Source organism: Rattus rattus, chromosome 2, assembly GCF_011064425.1.
Source record: "Rattus rattus isolate New Zealand chromosome 2, Rrattus_CSIRO_v1, whole genome shotgun sequence".
Lineage (NCBI taxonomy): Eukaryota > Metazoa > Chordata > Mammalia > Rodentia > Muridae > Rattus > Rattus rattus.
Window position 1 is genome coordinate 38,965,387 of NC_046155.1, and position 14,465 is coordinate 38,979,851.

The window sequence follows — 14,465 nt, forward strand, 5'->3', positions numbered from 1 at the left end:
GCTTTGAGCTTAGGTAAGGCTTCTTTTATGAATGTAGGTGCCCTTCCATTTGGAACATAGATATTTAGGATTGAGAGTTCATCTTGGTGGATTTTTTCTTTGATGAATATGAAGTTTCCTCCTTATCTTCTTGAATGACTTTTGGTTGAAAGTCAATTTTATTTGATATTAGAATGAAACTCCTGCTTGTTTCTTTGGGCCATTTGATTGGAAAGGTGTTTTCCAGCCATTTACTCTGAGGTAGTGTCTGTCTTTGTCTCTGAGATGTGTTTCTTGCATGCAGCAAAATCCTGGGTCCTACTTACCTATCCAGTCTGTTAGTCTATGTCTTTTTATTAAGGAATTGAGTCCGTTGATGTTGAGAGATATTAAGGACTAGGGATTGTCACTTCCTGTTATTTTCATTGTTAGAGGTGGAATTGTGTTTGTTTATCTCTCTTTTGGTTTCATTGCAAGTAAATTATATTCTTGCTTTCTGTACAGTGTAATTTCTCTCCTTGTGTTGGAGTTTTCCATGCATTATCCTTTGTAGACCTGGATTTGTAGAAAGATATTGCATAAATTTGGTTTTGTCATGGAATATCTTAATTTCTGCATTTATGTTAATTGAGAGTTTTGCTGGATACAGTAACATGGGCTGGCATTTGTGTTCTCTTAGGGTCTGTATTATATCTGTCCAGAATCTTCTGGATTTCATAGTCTCTGGTGAGAAGTCTGGTATAATTTTTGTAGTTCCGCCTTTATATGTCACTTGACAATTTTTACTGCTTTTAATATTCTCTCTTTGTTTTGTGCATTTGGTGTTTTAACTATTATGTGATTGGAAGAAATTCTCTTCTGGTCTAATCTATTTGGAGTTGTGTAGGCTTCTTGTATATTTATGGGCATATCTTTCTTTAGGTTAGGAAAATTTTCCTCTATTATTTTGTTGAATATATTTACTGGCCCTTTGAGTTGGGAGTCTTCACTTTCTTCCATACCTACTATCCTTAGGTTTGCTCTTTGCATTGTGTCCTGGATTTCCTGTATGTTTTGGGCTAGGACCTTTTTGTGTTTTACATTATCTTTGGCAGTTGTGTCGATATTTTCTATGGTACTTTCTGCCCCTGAAATTCTCTCTTCTATCTCTTGTATTCTGTTGGTGATGCTTGTATCTATGGCTCCTTGTATCTTCCTTAGGTATCCTATATTCAGAGTTGCCTCCCTTTGTGCTTTCTTTATTGTTTCTATTTCCATTTTCAATTTGTTTACCTGTTTATTTGTGTTTTCCTGTAACTCTTCCAGGGATTTTTGTGATTCCTTTCTAAGGGCTTCTACTTGTTTACTTGTGTTCCTGTTTCTTTAAGAGAGTTGTTTATGTCTTTCTTAAAGTCCTCCATCATTTTAAAAAATGTGATTTTAAATCTAAATCTTATTTTTCTGGTGTGTTTGAATATTCAGTATTTTCTTTGTTTGGATAACTGAACTCTGATGATGCCAAGTAGTATTGGTTTCTGTTGCTTGTGTTGCTGTGCTTGCCTCTAGCCATTGGGTTGTCTCTGGTGTTTGCTTGTTTTGCTGTTTCTGAGAATGACTTGACCCTGCTGTAGGCCGCTGTGTCATCACTCCTCTTGAAATGTTTTCCTGTTTTCTTTTACCCTTTCCTAAGAACAGGTGTTCTGATTTCAGCTGTGGCAGTACTCCTGGAGACTGTCTTCCAGCTCTAGGCGTTGGCAGGAATCAAAGGGTCCAGTCCCTGCTTGCTCATAGGTCCTTGCACCCAGAGGGCACAGTTGGCACTATGCAATTACCTTTGGGTCTGGAGAGGGTATTCTCCTTTGACTTCTCAGGAGCATCCATACTTCTGAGGGTCCAGCTCCCTCCCCAATGGGATTTGGGTTCAGGGGGCTGTTTGGCCGTTTCACTTTGGTCCTGGGCACAGACCAGAACCACGGGTACTGGCGGCTGTGTGTTCCTATATCCCTTTGTCCAGAGGCATGTGCAGTTTCCCCTTGTACCAGGGATGTTGGCAGAGATGTGCAGAGGTGGCAGTCTGTCCTGCAATCTCAGGATGTCTGCACTCTTGGGTGGTCAGCTCTCTTTTATTAAGAACTTCAATTCTCTCCAGAAAGAAATCAAAGATCTCAGAAAATGGAGAGATCTCCCATGCTCATGGGTTGTCAGAATTATTATACTAAAAATGGCCATCATACCAAAGGCAATCTACAGATTCAGTGCAATACCAATCAAAATCCCAACACAATTCTTCAAATGCATGGAAAAATCAATTGTCAAATTCACATGGAAAGGCAAAAAAACCAGAATATTGAAAACACTTTTTCACAATAAAAGAATGGTGGGGAAATCACCATCCCTGACCTGAAGCTCTACTACAGAAAAATCGTGATAAAACTGCATGGAATTAGTTCACAGACAGACAGGTTGATCAATGGAATAGAATTGAAGACCCAGAAATAAAACCACTCATTTATACACGCTTGATCCTTGACAAAGAAGGCAAAAATATACAATGCAAAGAACAGAGCATCTTCAATAAATGGTGCTGGTCTAACTGGATGTTTCCCTGTATGCAGGAAAGTCAAAATAGACCCATATTTGTCACATCATTGTCTCTTTAAAATGCCTTAGGTCTGTCTTTTCTACAGCAAGCCATCCGATTTTATCAGAACCATGTAGATGAATAGTAGGCACAGGCTTTATAACTGCTAGGAATACTGTTGGTGATTCTGTGGCCCAGAACTGTTGTGGGGCTATTCTGATCATGCTCCTGTTTTTTTCATTTCTTTGACTTAAATACCTTTTATTTTATTCTATTTTTTTTTAACATGAGTATTTCTTATTTACATTTCAGAATGTTATTCCCTTTCCTGGTTTCCCAACCCCTTCCCCTCCCCTTCCTTATGGGTGTTCCTCTCCCCCCTCCCCATTGCCACCCTCTCCCCAACAATCACGTTCACTGGGGGTTCAGTCTTAGCGGGACCAAGGGCTTCCCCTTCCGCTGGTGATCTTACTAGGATATTCATTGCTACCTATGAGGTCAGAGTCCAGGGTCAGTCCATGTATAGTCTTTAGGTAGTGGCTTAGTCCCTGGAAGCTCTAGTTGCTTGGTATTGTTTAGTCCAAATGCATCAGTTCGACAAGTCAAAGCTTTGTTTATGTTTCTCTGTTTCTCTAATTACAACTGGCAAGGTTTTGAACGTGTAATGAGAAATAAACAGATATTTGCTAGTGTTTTGCTTCAATTCTGTTGCATTACATTGAAAGCTGATATTTATACTGTTCCCCTCAGAAGAAACCTCTTTAATAAAGTTGGAAAAAGAAAATTACACACACACACACACACACACACACACACACACACACATATTTCATAATCAAAAGGATATGTTTATTTCTCCTCTACTCTATATTCTAGGGTCTTTGTTACCATCACCATAAAACTTTAAAAACTATATAAGGTTTAGTATAAAGTAACCTTGTAAATGAATAAATATATCATGTGAAAAATTATACCCAAAATCTATTCAACTCGGTGAATTTCTATACAGTTGGAATAGCCATTGAACTATGTACTTTCTCTTGAATTTTAAAACTTCAATATCAACTATTCAACTGTACAAATTATACAAACATGCAAATGTACAACTATAGATTCACTGTAATAAGATGTGTTGGTAAGTAATTTACTAGATTTCCGCATCAAATTATTTATAGGCAAACCACATCAAACAATCAGAATATTCACTGGAAAATCTGGCATGCAGTATCATGGATCTCCTTGGTGCAGGGACAGAGACAATGAGCTCAACATTGAGATATGCTCTCCTGCTTCTGATGAAGTACCCACATGTCACAGGTAAGGGCACAGGTGGTGAACCAAAGTGGTCCCGTAAGATACTGGAAAGATGATACCAGGATTCAGCATGTTGTTTTAGTTAGAGCAGTCTCCGTTCTTCACTTTTTGGGCTACTGACTGTGATGAATAGCATGACTGAGATGAATGGATTCTCGCTGTAGGAAAAGCAATCAACTGCTGGTCAGTGTCTGGGTTCCCTGGGTAGAATATATTGCCTGACGGATACATATCCTTTCTTTTTTATTTTATTTTATTATTTTTACACTTTGGATTTTATTCCCCTCCCAGTACACCCTCCAACTATTCCACATCACAAACTTCATCCCCATACCCCTCATCCCTAATCTCTAGGAGAATGTCTGCCCCTGACACCCCACCCCATCAGACCTCTAAACTCTCTGGGGCCTCCAGTCTCTTTAGGGTTAAGTACATCTTCCCTGACTGAAGCCAGAGTATTCTTCTGTACGTATGTTGAGGGGCTCATATCAGCTGCTGTATGCTGCCTAGTTGGTGATCCAGTGTCTGAGAGATCTTGAGGTTCTAGGTTAAATTGAGACTCCTGTTCCTCCTACAGGATTTCCCTCCCCCTCAGATACCTCTAGATTTCCCTAATTCAAGAAAAGGGGTCAGCAGTGTCTATTTCTCAGTTGGGTGCAAATATCTACATTTTACTCATTCAGCTGCTTGGCCTTTCGGAGGGCAGCCACAATGGTCCAATTTTTTGTCAGAGTTCTATACCTTAGTAATGGTGTCAGGTCTTGGGGCCTCCACTTGAGATGGGTCCCACTTTGGGACTGTCATTGGCCCTTCTTTTCCTCAGGTTTTTCTCCATTTCCATCCTTACAGTTCTTTCAGACAGGAAGACTAATGGTTCGGGTTTTTGACTGTGAGATAGCAACCTCATCCCTCACTTGATGCCCTGCCTTTCTGCTGGAGGTGGGCTCTACAAGTTCCCTCTCCCCAGTGTAGGGCATTTCATCTAGTGGTCCCAATTTGAGTCCTGAGAGTTTCTCACCTCCCAGGTCTCTGATACATTCTGTAGGGTACACCCAACCTCCAACATCCCGAGGTTGCCTGTTTCCATTCTTTCTGCTGGCCCTCAGGGCTTCAATTCCCCACCCAATACCAGATCATGTTACCTTCTCCAGCCATCCCATTCCTTTTCTCTCCCAGTACCCTCCTTCCCTTCCCCCTTGTGGTTGCTTTCTTCAACCTATCTAGTAGTACAGAGGTGTTGTTACTTGGGACTTTTAGTTTGTTGACCTTTATGACTTCTGGGGACTGTATCATGGGTAGTTGGTACTTTTTTGGCTAATATCCACTTATTAGTAAGTACATAACATTCATGTCCTTTTGTAACTAGAAGATACATATTCTTTCATTCTTAAACTTCTTTAAATTTTCTTTAAAATCTCTGTAAGTCAGCTAAAATCTTATGGTCTCATGTCCTTATTTTTATGAATTTAATTTTAGCATAGAAAAAAGAAAACTTACTTCACTGAAGCATAACCTGAAAGTCAAGAACTTATTATGATTGAGATAATGTACCCACTGACAAGAAATCAAAATATTTAGATTATCTAGTGATGTGTTTCTATTCATGCAGAATATTTAGATAATCACACCACACTGTTAGTCCACTTCCTTAACCTTCTGTTGAACAATGGTGTTTTTCATCTCTACCAATGATGTTTTGTTTTAGAGTGTATTTTAAATCAGATCCAGTGCTTCAGCATAAATGAAACACACCTTCACTCCTTTGCCTAACATTTCCTACTCCAAAAAGTACAAATATGATCAAAATTAATATTTTTAATGTATGAGAAGATGACAATAAGGCTTCTCAAATTTACTAAAACAAAATATGATGTTTAAGAAAAAAAGAAAAAGATTATATTGAAATTTAAATGTTATAAGGATACACATGCATTAATCAAAACATGTTAAGGATGTATATCTACAGACCAGAAAAGACTAGTACTGTTCAACAGTCATAAAAGTTTAAGTAGAAAACAGGGTAATACAGAGCATGCTCATCTTGCTGAAAATGCCTTCCTACTCCCACTCATCAGAGGACTTACCTTCCAGATTCACTGAATTCTTAAATAAGGGTATAGGGTTGTCTAAGAGGTCTTTTTCCTGAGACATCAGTTGTTAACAGGGAATGAGCAATGAATAGGTATGAAAGGGGAGACGGGCAACATTTGATTCCTGAATTCTCCTTCTATCTGTGCCTCTTCCCTGATTTGTTCCATGAATGTAAGCTTTAGGCTCAATCCTCTAGACACAGTGTGTTAATACTGCTCCATATTTTACTATGCTAGTAGAAAAGACTTTCCAAGTATTCATCAGAATGGATTAAAAACATCCACCAAAGACACAGGTTCATAGTTTCATGAGTCTTCTCTTTATGTGGACTCATGAATAGAAGTGTGAAACCCTTCAGGGAGATCCCTGAGTCAAATGTAAACTATTCTCTTAGAGACTACATCAGAATTTTCAAGAGAAATGGATTTCTGGTAAGTTTATAAATTAAAATCCAAATGAGACCTCTGTTTGCTTCCCCCATTTTTCAGGTCTTCCTGAATCTGTGAGATTGTTTTTTATTATATGATCTAAAGCAATGTCACAGGAAGTCATGGATTCCAGGAGTCTGAATAACTCATCAAAGAGAATGAGGGTATCAATGAGGTTCCTGGGTCCCAGGTTTGCTAAGTCCCAAATTCAGTATTTATATTATTGGTGCTGCAGGTGTGAATGAAAAAGGAGATGAAAGGAAACATTCTGTAGCCTAAAGCTCCCATTACTCGAGTATAATTCCCAGCATCTTAAAAAATCTATCTCAATATTAAGTATAATTCTTTATCAAGGAATGCAAATTTACAAATAAAAATGTATCCAATTATCAAAATGTGCTAATGAAAGGTAATCATAATTTATTTTCATGACAATGAAAAATCTTTATTATCATGAATAACATTTTGTGATTAAAATTAATCTAACAATGAATATTGGTTTAACAAAGAATTATAATTTAATCTGCTGTTTTTTCTGTTAATTGAAAATTATTTTTTCTCACCTACTATATCATAATTATGGTTTCTCCTCCTTCTTCTCAATCCTATTTTTCCTCACCTTCCACAACCTGCAGATCTACTTCCTTTCTGCCTCTAATTAGAATACAATCAGGCAGCTAAGAGCCAGGACAGTTCCACAGCCCTCACACACAAACTTGCCCTCAGACAACTGGTCCATCAGTAGCACTATCCCTTCTAAATCCTTAGCCCACAGGTGAGACTCTACTATCTTCCTCATTGTCTATCCAAGGAGAGATCCAACAGAATGCACAGTGCTGAGGAGCCACAGTGCAGTCTAGGAATGGACCCTTCTAGTCTTCATCTGTGCCAGAGCTGGGTTTTTCCCACAGCATTATGGACAATAAAACTGTACACAGAGAGCTGGTCTGCAAGGAGCACTCTCCCTACTAAACCCACAGCCCACAGGAGATATCACACTTTCTCCCCACTGACTATCTAAGGAAACATACTCTGGGAGCACATGGGCACAGGAGACGTAGCACAGCCTAGGACAGGACCCTTTCAGTCTCCATCTAAGCCCAGAGCAGGGGTTGCCCCATAGCTCTCTGACCCAAAACATGCCCACAGAGAGCTGGTCTTCCAGGAACTCTCTCACTCCAAAGATCACAGGCTCAAAGGCTCACAGGTCCACAGGACAGAGAAGCTCCAGTCAGGAACCGCAAGACCAACTAACATAAGAGATAACCAGATAGCGAGAGGCAAGCACAGGAATCTTAGCAACAGAAATTTCTAAAGCTCAAAACATATATTACACTGCACACGATAATAGTAGGAGACTTCAACATACCACTTTCATCAATGGACAGATCACGGAAACAGAAAATAAATGTAGACACAGTGAAAATAACAGAAACTTGGAACCAAATGGATCTATAGAACATTTTATCCTAAAACAAAAGAATATACCTTCTTCTCAATACCTCATGATACCTTCTCTGAAATTGACTATATATTTGGTCACAAAACAGGCCTTAATAGATACAAGGATATTGACATAATCCCATGCATTCTATCAGATCACCATGGACTGAGGCTGGTCTTTAATAACAACAAAAACATGAGAAAGCCCACATACACGTGGAAGCTGAATATTGCTCTTCTCAATGACAACATGGTCAAGGAAGAAATAAAGAAATTAAAGTCTTTTTAGAATGTAATGAAAATGAAGACACAACATACCCAAACTTATGGGACACAGTGAAAGCTGTGCTAAGAGGAAAACTCATAGCTCTGAGTGCCTGCAGAAAGAAACAGGAGAGAGCATACATCAGCAGCTGGACAACATACCTAAAAGCTCTAGAATAAAAAGAAGCAAATACATCCAAGAAGAGTAGAAGGCAAGAAATAATCAAAACCATACAAAGAAAGAGAACTTCAGACCAATTTCCCTCATATATAGATACAAAAATACTCAATAAAATTTTCACAAACTGAATCCAAGAATACTTCAAACTGATCATTCACCATGATCATGTAGGATTCATCCCAGGGATGCAATGATGATTTAGTAGATGGAAATCCATCAACATAATCCACTAGAAAAGAAACTTAAAGGAAAGCTGACATGATATCCACAGATGCTGAGAAAGCTTTTGAAAATATTCAATACACAAAAAAGCACACTTGGTATGCACTCAGTGATAAGTGGATATTAGCCAAAAGGCCCAAATTACCCATGATGCAATCTACAGACCACAGAAAGTTCAAGAAAAAGGATGACCAAAGTGCAGATGCTCCCACTCCTTCTTAAAAGGGGAAAAATATTCATAGGAGAGGATATGGAATTAAAGTTTAGAGCAGTGACTCAAGGAATGGCCAATCAGAGTCTGACACACATGTGGCCCTTATATATACAGCCACCAAACTAGATAAGATTGATGAAGCTAAAAAATGCATGCAGAAAGGGACTGGATATAGTTCTCTCCTGAGAGACATATCCAGATCACGTCCAATACAGAGGTCAATGCTAGCAGCAGACCACCGAACTGAGAATAGGACCCTCTTGGGGGGGAATTAGAGGAAGTATTAAAACAGTTGAAGGAGTTTGCAACCCCATAAAAACAACAATGCTAACCAGCCAGAAGGTTACATGAACTAAACCACTACCAAAAGACTATACATGGACTGACCCAGGGCTCCAACTGTATATGTAGCAGAGAATAGCCTTGTTGGGGAACAGGTGGAAGGGAAAGCCCTTGTGCAGGGGAATACCCGTATGGGGGAGGGGTAGGGGAGGGAATGGGGGCTTATGGACAGTAAACCCAGAAGGGGACTAACATTTGAAATGTAAGTAAAGAAATATATAATAAAAAATTCAAAAAAAGAAAATTAAGTAAAGAAATATATAATAAAAAATTTTAAAAAAAGAAAATAGTAGCTTATTTGAATTTCCAGGTTTGGATTATATAGTGATACTTTTATTTTTTTATTTTCTTTCCATTTTTGATGTATTTATTCTTTGACCATCTCACACATATATATAATGAATTCCCATTGTTCTCTCCTCCATTATCCTTTGTCACATCACCACTCACCCCACTGAAAACCCTTCTACCCAGAATGCTCCCCAAAAACCCACTACTTTAATGTCTTCTTTGTCTATTCAACCCACACATTTCTTTCTCTTTATTAAAACATTTTTTGATATTTCTTTATGTACATTTCAAATGTTATTCCCTTTCCTGGTTTCCAGTTCATAAGCCACCTATCCCCTCCCCTCCCCTTCTTCTATCAGTGTGCTCCCTTCCATATCCAGCTCCCCCTTTTCCTCCCTCTAGACATTCACTTACACTGGGGGTCCAACTTTGGCAAGACCAAGGGATTCTCTTTCCACTGGTGTCCAAAAAGGCCAAGCTGTGCTACATATGTAGCTGGAGCTATAAATCAGTCCATGTAGTCTTTGGGAGTGGTTTAGTCCCTGGAAACTCGGGTTGGTTTGCATTGATGTTCTTTTTTTTTATTATTATTTTTAACTTGAGTATTTCTTATTTACATTTCGAATATTATTCCCCAACATCCCCCAACCCCTCCCCCTCCCCTTCTTTATGGGTGTTCCCCTCCCCATCTTCCCCCATTGCCGCCTCCCCCAACAATCTAGTTCACTGGGGGTTCAGTCTTAGCAGGACCCAGGGCTTCCCCTTCCACTGGTGCTCTTACTAGGATATTCATTGCTACCTATGAGGTCAGAGTCCAGGGTCAGTCCATGTATAGTCTTTAGGTAGTGGCTTAGTCCCTGGAAGCTCTGGTTGCTTGGCATTGTTGTTCATATGGGGTCTCAAGCCCCTTCAAGCTCTTCCAGTTCTTTCTCTGATTCCTTCAATGGGGGTCCTGTTCTCAGTTCAGTGGTTTGCTGCTGGCATTCGCCTCTGTATTTGCTGTATTCTGGCTGTGTCTCTCAGGAGAGATCTACATCCGGCTCCTGTCTGCCTGCACTTCTTTGCTTCATCCATCTTGTCTAATTGGGTGGCTGTATATGTATGGGCCACATGTGGGGCAGGCTCTGAATGGGTGTTCCTTCTGTGTCTGTTTTAATCTTTGCCTCTCTATTCCCTGCCAAGGGTATTCTTGTTCCCCTTTTAAAGAAGGAGTGAAACATTCACATTTTGATCATCTGTCTTGAGTTTCATTTGTTCTAGGCATCTAGGGTAATTCAAGCATTTGGGCTAATAGCCACTTATCAATGAGTGCATACCATGTGTGTTTTTCTGTGATTGGGTTACCTCATTCAGGATGATATTTTCCAGTTCCAATCATTTGCCTACGAATTTCATAAAGTCATTGTTTTTGATAGCTGAGTAATATTCCATTGTGTAGATGTACCACATTTTCTGTATCCATTCCCCTGTTGAAGGGCTTCTGGGTTCTTTCCAGCTTCTGGCTATTATAAATAAGTCTGCTATGAACATAGCACATGTCTTTTTTTGTTATATGTTGGGGCATCTTTTGGGTATATGCCCAAGAGAGGTATAGCTGGATCCTCAGGCAGTTCAATGTCCAATTTTCTGAGGAACCTCCAGACTGATTTCCAGAATGGTTGTACCAGTCTGCAATCCCACCAACAATGGAGGAGTGTTCCTTTTCTCCCATCCTCGCCAACATCTGCTGTCACCTGAGTTTTTGATCTTAGTCATTCTCACTGGTGTGAGGTGAAACCTCAGGGTTGTTTTGATTTGCACTTCCCTTATGACTAAAGATGTTGAACATTTCTTTAGGTGTTTCTCAGCCATTCGGCATTCCTCAGCTGTGAATTCTTTGTTTAGCTCTGAACTCCAATTTTTTTAATAGGGTTATTTGTCTCCCTGCGGTCTAACTTCTTGAGTTCTTTGTATATTTTGGATATAAGGCCTCTATCTGTTGTAGGATTGGTAAAGATCTTTTCCCAATCTGTTGGTTGCCATTTTGTCCTAACCACAGTGTCCTTTGCCTTACAGAAGCTTTGCAGTTTTATGAGATCCCATTTGTCGATTCTTGATCTTAGAGCATAAGCCATTGGTGTTTTGTTCAGGAAATTTTTTTCCAGTGCCCATGTGTTCCAGATGCTTCCCTAGTTTTTCTTCTATTAGTTTGAGTGTATCTGGTTTGATGTGGAGGTCCTTGATCCACTTGGACTTAAGCTTTGTACAGGGTGATAAGCATGGATCGATCTGCATTCTTCTACATGTTGACCTCCAGTTGAACCAGCACCATTTGCTGAAAATGCTATCTTTTTTCCATTGGATGGTTTTGGCTCCTTTGTCAAAAATCAATTGCCCATAGGTGTGTGGGTTCATTTCTGGGTCTTCAATTCTGTTCCATTGGTCTATCTGTCTGTCTCTGTACCAATACCATGCAGTTTTTATCACTATTGCTCTGTAATACTGCTTGAGTTCAGGGATAGTGATTCCCCCTGAAGTCCTTTTTATTGTTGAGGATATTTTTAGCTATCCTGGGTTTTTTGTTATTCCAGATGAATTTGAAAATTGTTCTGTCTAACTCTTTGAAGAAATGGATTGGTATTTTGATGGGGATTGCATTGAATCTGTAGATTGCTTTTGGTAAAATGGCCATTTTTACTATATTAATCCTGCCAATCCATGAGCATGGGACATCTTTCCATCTTCTGAGGTCTTCTTCAATTTTTTTCTTCAGAGTCTTGAAGTTCTTATTGTATAGATCTTTTACTTGCTTGGTTAAAGTCACACCTAGGTGCTTTATATTATTTGGGTATATTATGAATGGTGTCGTTTCCCTAATTTCTATCTCGGCTTATTTCTCCTTTGTGTAGAAGAAGGCTAGATTTATTTGAGTTATTTATTTGAGTTAATTGTATACCCAGCCACTTTGCTGAAGTTGTTTATCAGCTGTAGTAGTTCTCTGGTGGAACTTTTGGGATCACTTAAATATACTATCATATCATCTGCAAATAGTGATATTTTGACTTCTTCTTTTCCGATCTGTATCCCCTTGATCTCCTTTTGTTGTCTGATTGCTCTGGCTAGAACTTCAAGAACTATATTGAATAAGTAGGGAGAGAGTGGGCAGCCTTGTCTCGTCCCTGATTTTAGTGGGATTGCTTCAAGTTTCTCTCCATTTAGTTTAACGTTAGCAACTGGTTTGCTGTATATGGCTTTTACTATGTTTAGGTATGGGCCTTGAATTCCTATTCTTTCCAGGACTTTTATCATGAAGGGGTGTTGAATTTTGTCAAATGCTTTTTCAGCATCTAATGAAATGATCATGTGGTTTTGTTCTTTCAGTTTGTTTATATAATGGATCACGTTGATGGTTTTCCGTATATTAAACCATCCCTGCATGCCTGGGATGAAGCCTACTTGATCATGGTGGATGATTGTTTTGATGTGCTCTTGCATTCGGTTTGGCAGAATTTTATTGAGTATTTTTGGGTCAATATTCATAAGGGAGATTGGTCTGAAGTTCTCTTTCTTTGTTGTGTCTTTGTGTGGTTTAGGTATAAGAGTAATTGTGGCTTCATAGAAGGAATTCGGTAGTGCTCCATCTGTTTCCATTTTGTGGAATAGTTTGGATAGTATTGGTATGAGGTCTTCTATGAAGGTCTGATAGAATTCTGCACTAAACCCGTCTGGACCTGGGCTCTTTTTGGTGGGGAGACCTTTAATGACTTCTTCTATTTCGTTAGGAGTTATGGGGTTGTTTAAGTGGTTTATCTGTTCCTGATTTAACTTCGGTACCTGGTATCTGTCTAGCAAATTGTCCATTTCCTGCAGATTTTCAAGTTTTGTTGGATATAAGCTTTTATAGTAAGATCTGATGATTTTTTGAATTTCCTCTGAATCTGTAGTTATGTCTCCCTTTTCATTTTTGATTTTGTTAATTTGGACACACTCTCTGTGTCCTCTCGTTAGTCTGGCTAAGGTTTATCTATCTTGTTGATTTTCTCAAAGAACCAACTTTTGGTTCTGTTGATTCTTTCTATGGTCCTTTTTGTTTCTACTTGGTTGATTTCGGCTCTGTGTTTGATTATTTCCTGCCTTCTATTCCTCCTGGGTGTATTTGCTTCCTTTTGGTCTAGAGCTTTTAGGTGTGCTGTCAAGCTGATGATATATGCTCTTTTCTGTTTCTTTCTGCATGCACTCAGAGGTATGAGTTTTCCTCTTAGCACAGTTTTCATTGTGTCCCATAAGTTTGGGTATGTTGTACCTTCATTTTCATTAAATTCTTATGGTGCTGCAAGCCCCGTCAGTTTTTTCAATCCTTTCTCTAATTCCTCCAACGGGGGTCCTGTTTTCAGTTCGGTAGTTTGCTGCTAGCATTTGACATGCCCTGGATGTGTCTCTCAGGAGAAATCCATATCTGGTTCCTGTCAACATGCACTTCTTAGCTTCATCAATCTCATCTAGTTTTGGTGGCTGTATACATATGGGCCACATGTTGGGCAGGCTCTGAATGTCCATTCCTTCAGTCTCTGCTCTAAACTTTGATTCTGTATCCCCTACTATGAATATTTTTGTTCCCCTTTTTAGAAGGAGTGAACTATCTTCATTTTGGTCATCCCTCTTCCTGAGCTTCATGTGGTCCCTGGACTGCATCTTTTGTAATTTGAGTTTTTTGGCGAATATCCACTTATTAATAAGTGCATACCATTTGTTTTTTCTGTGATTGAGTAACCTCACTCATGATTTTATTTTCTAGTTCATTCTATTTGTCTATGAATTTCATGAAGTCATTTTTTTACAGCTGAGTAGTAGGCAATTGTGTAGATGTACCGGTGGGTCCTCAGGTAATGCAATATCCAATTTTCTGAGGGCCTTCCAGTCTGATATCCAAAGTGTTCGTCCCAGTTTGTAATCCACCAACAATGGAGGAGTGTTCCTCTTTCTCCACATCCTCGCCAGCATCTGCTGTCACCCGAGTTTTTATCATAGCCATTCTGACTGGTATGAGGTGGAATCTTAGGTTGTTTTGATTTGCATTTCCCTGATGATCAAGGATGTTGTGCATTTCTTTAGATACTTCTCAGGCATTCGCTATTCCTCAAGAGAGAATGTTTTGTT

At 39.2% G+C, this 14,465-nt stretch overlaps 1 protein-coding gene across 2 annotated transcripts in view; it reads left to right on the forward strand.

The window, feature by feature from the left end:
* The window catches only part of LOC116891144 (cytochrome P450 2C7), a 53,125-nt gene that overhangs the window by 30,453 nt on the left and 8,207 nt on the right, over positions 1–14,465 (forward strand). For both annotated transcript variants that reach the window (XM_032891893.1, XM_032891892.1), the window contains exon 6: positions 3,715–3,856. In XM_032891893.1, coding sequence (XP_032747784.1) covers positions 3,715–3,856 — 142 coding nt within the window. The remainder of the gene's footprint in view (positions 1–3,714; positions 3,857–14,465) is intronic.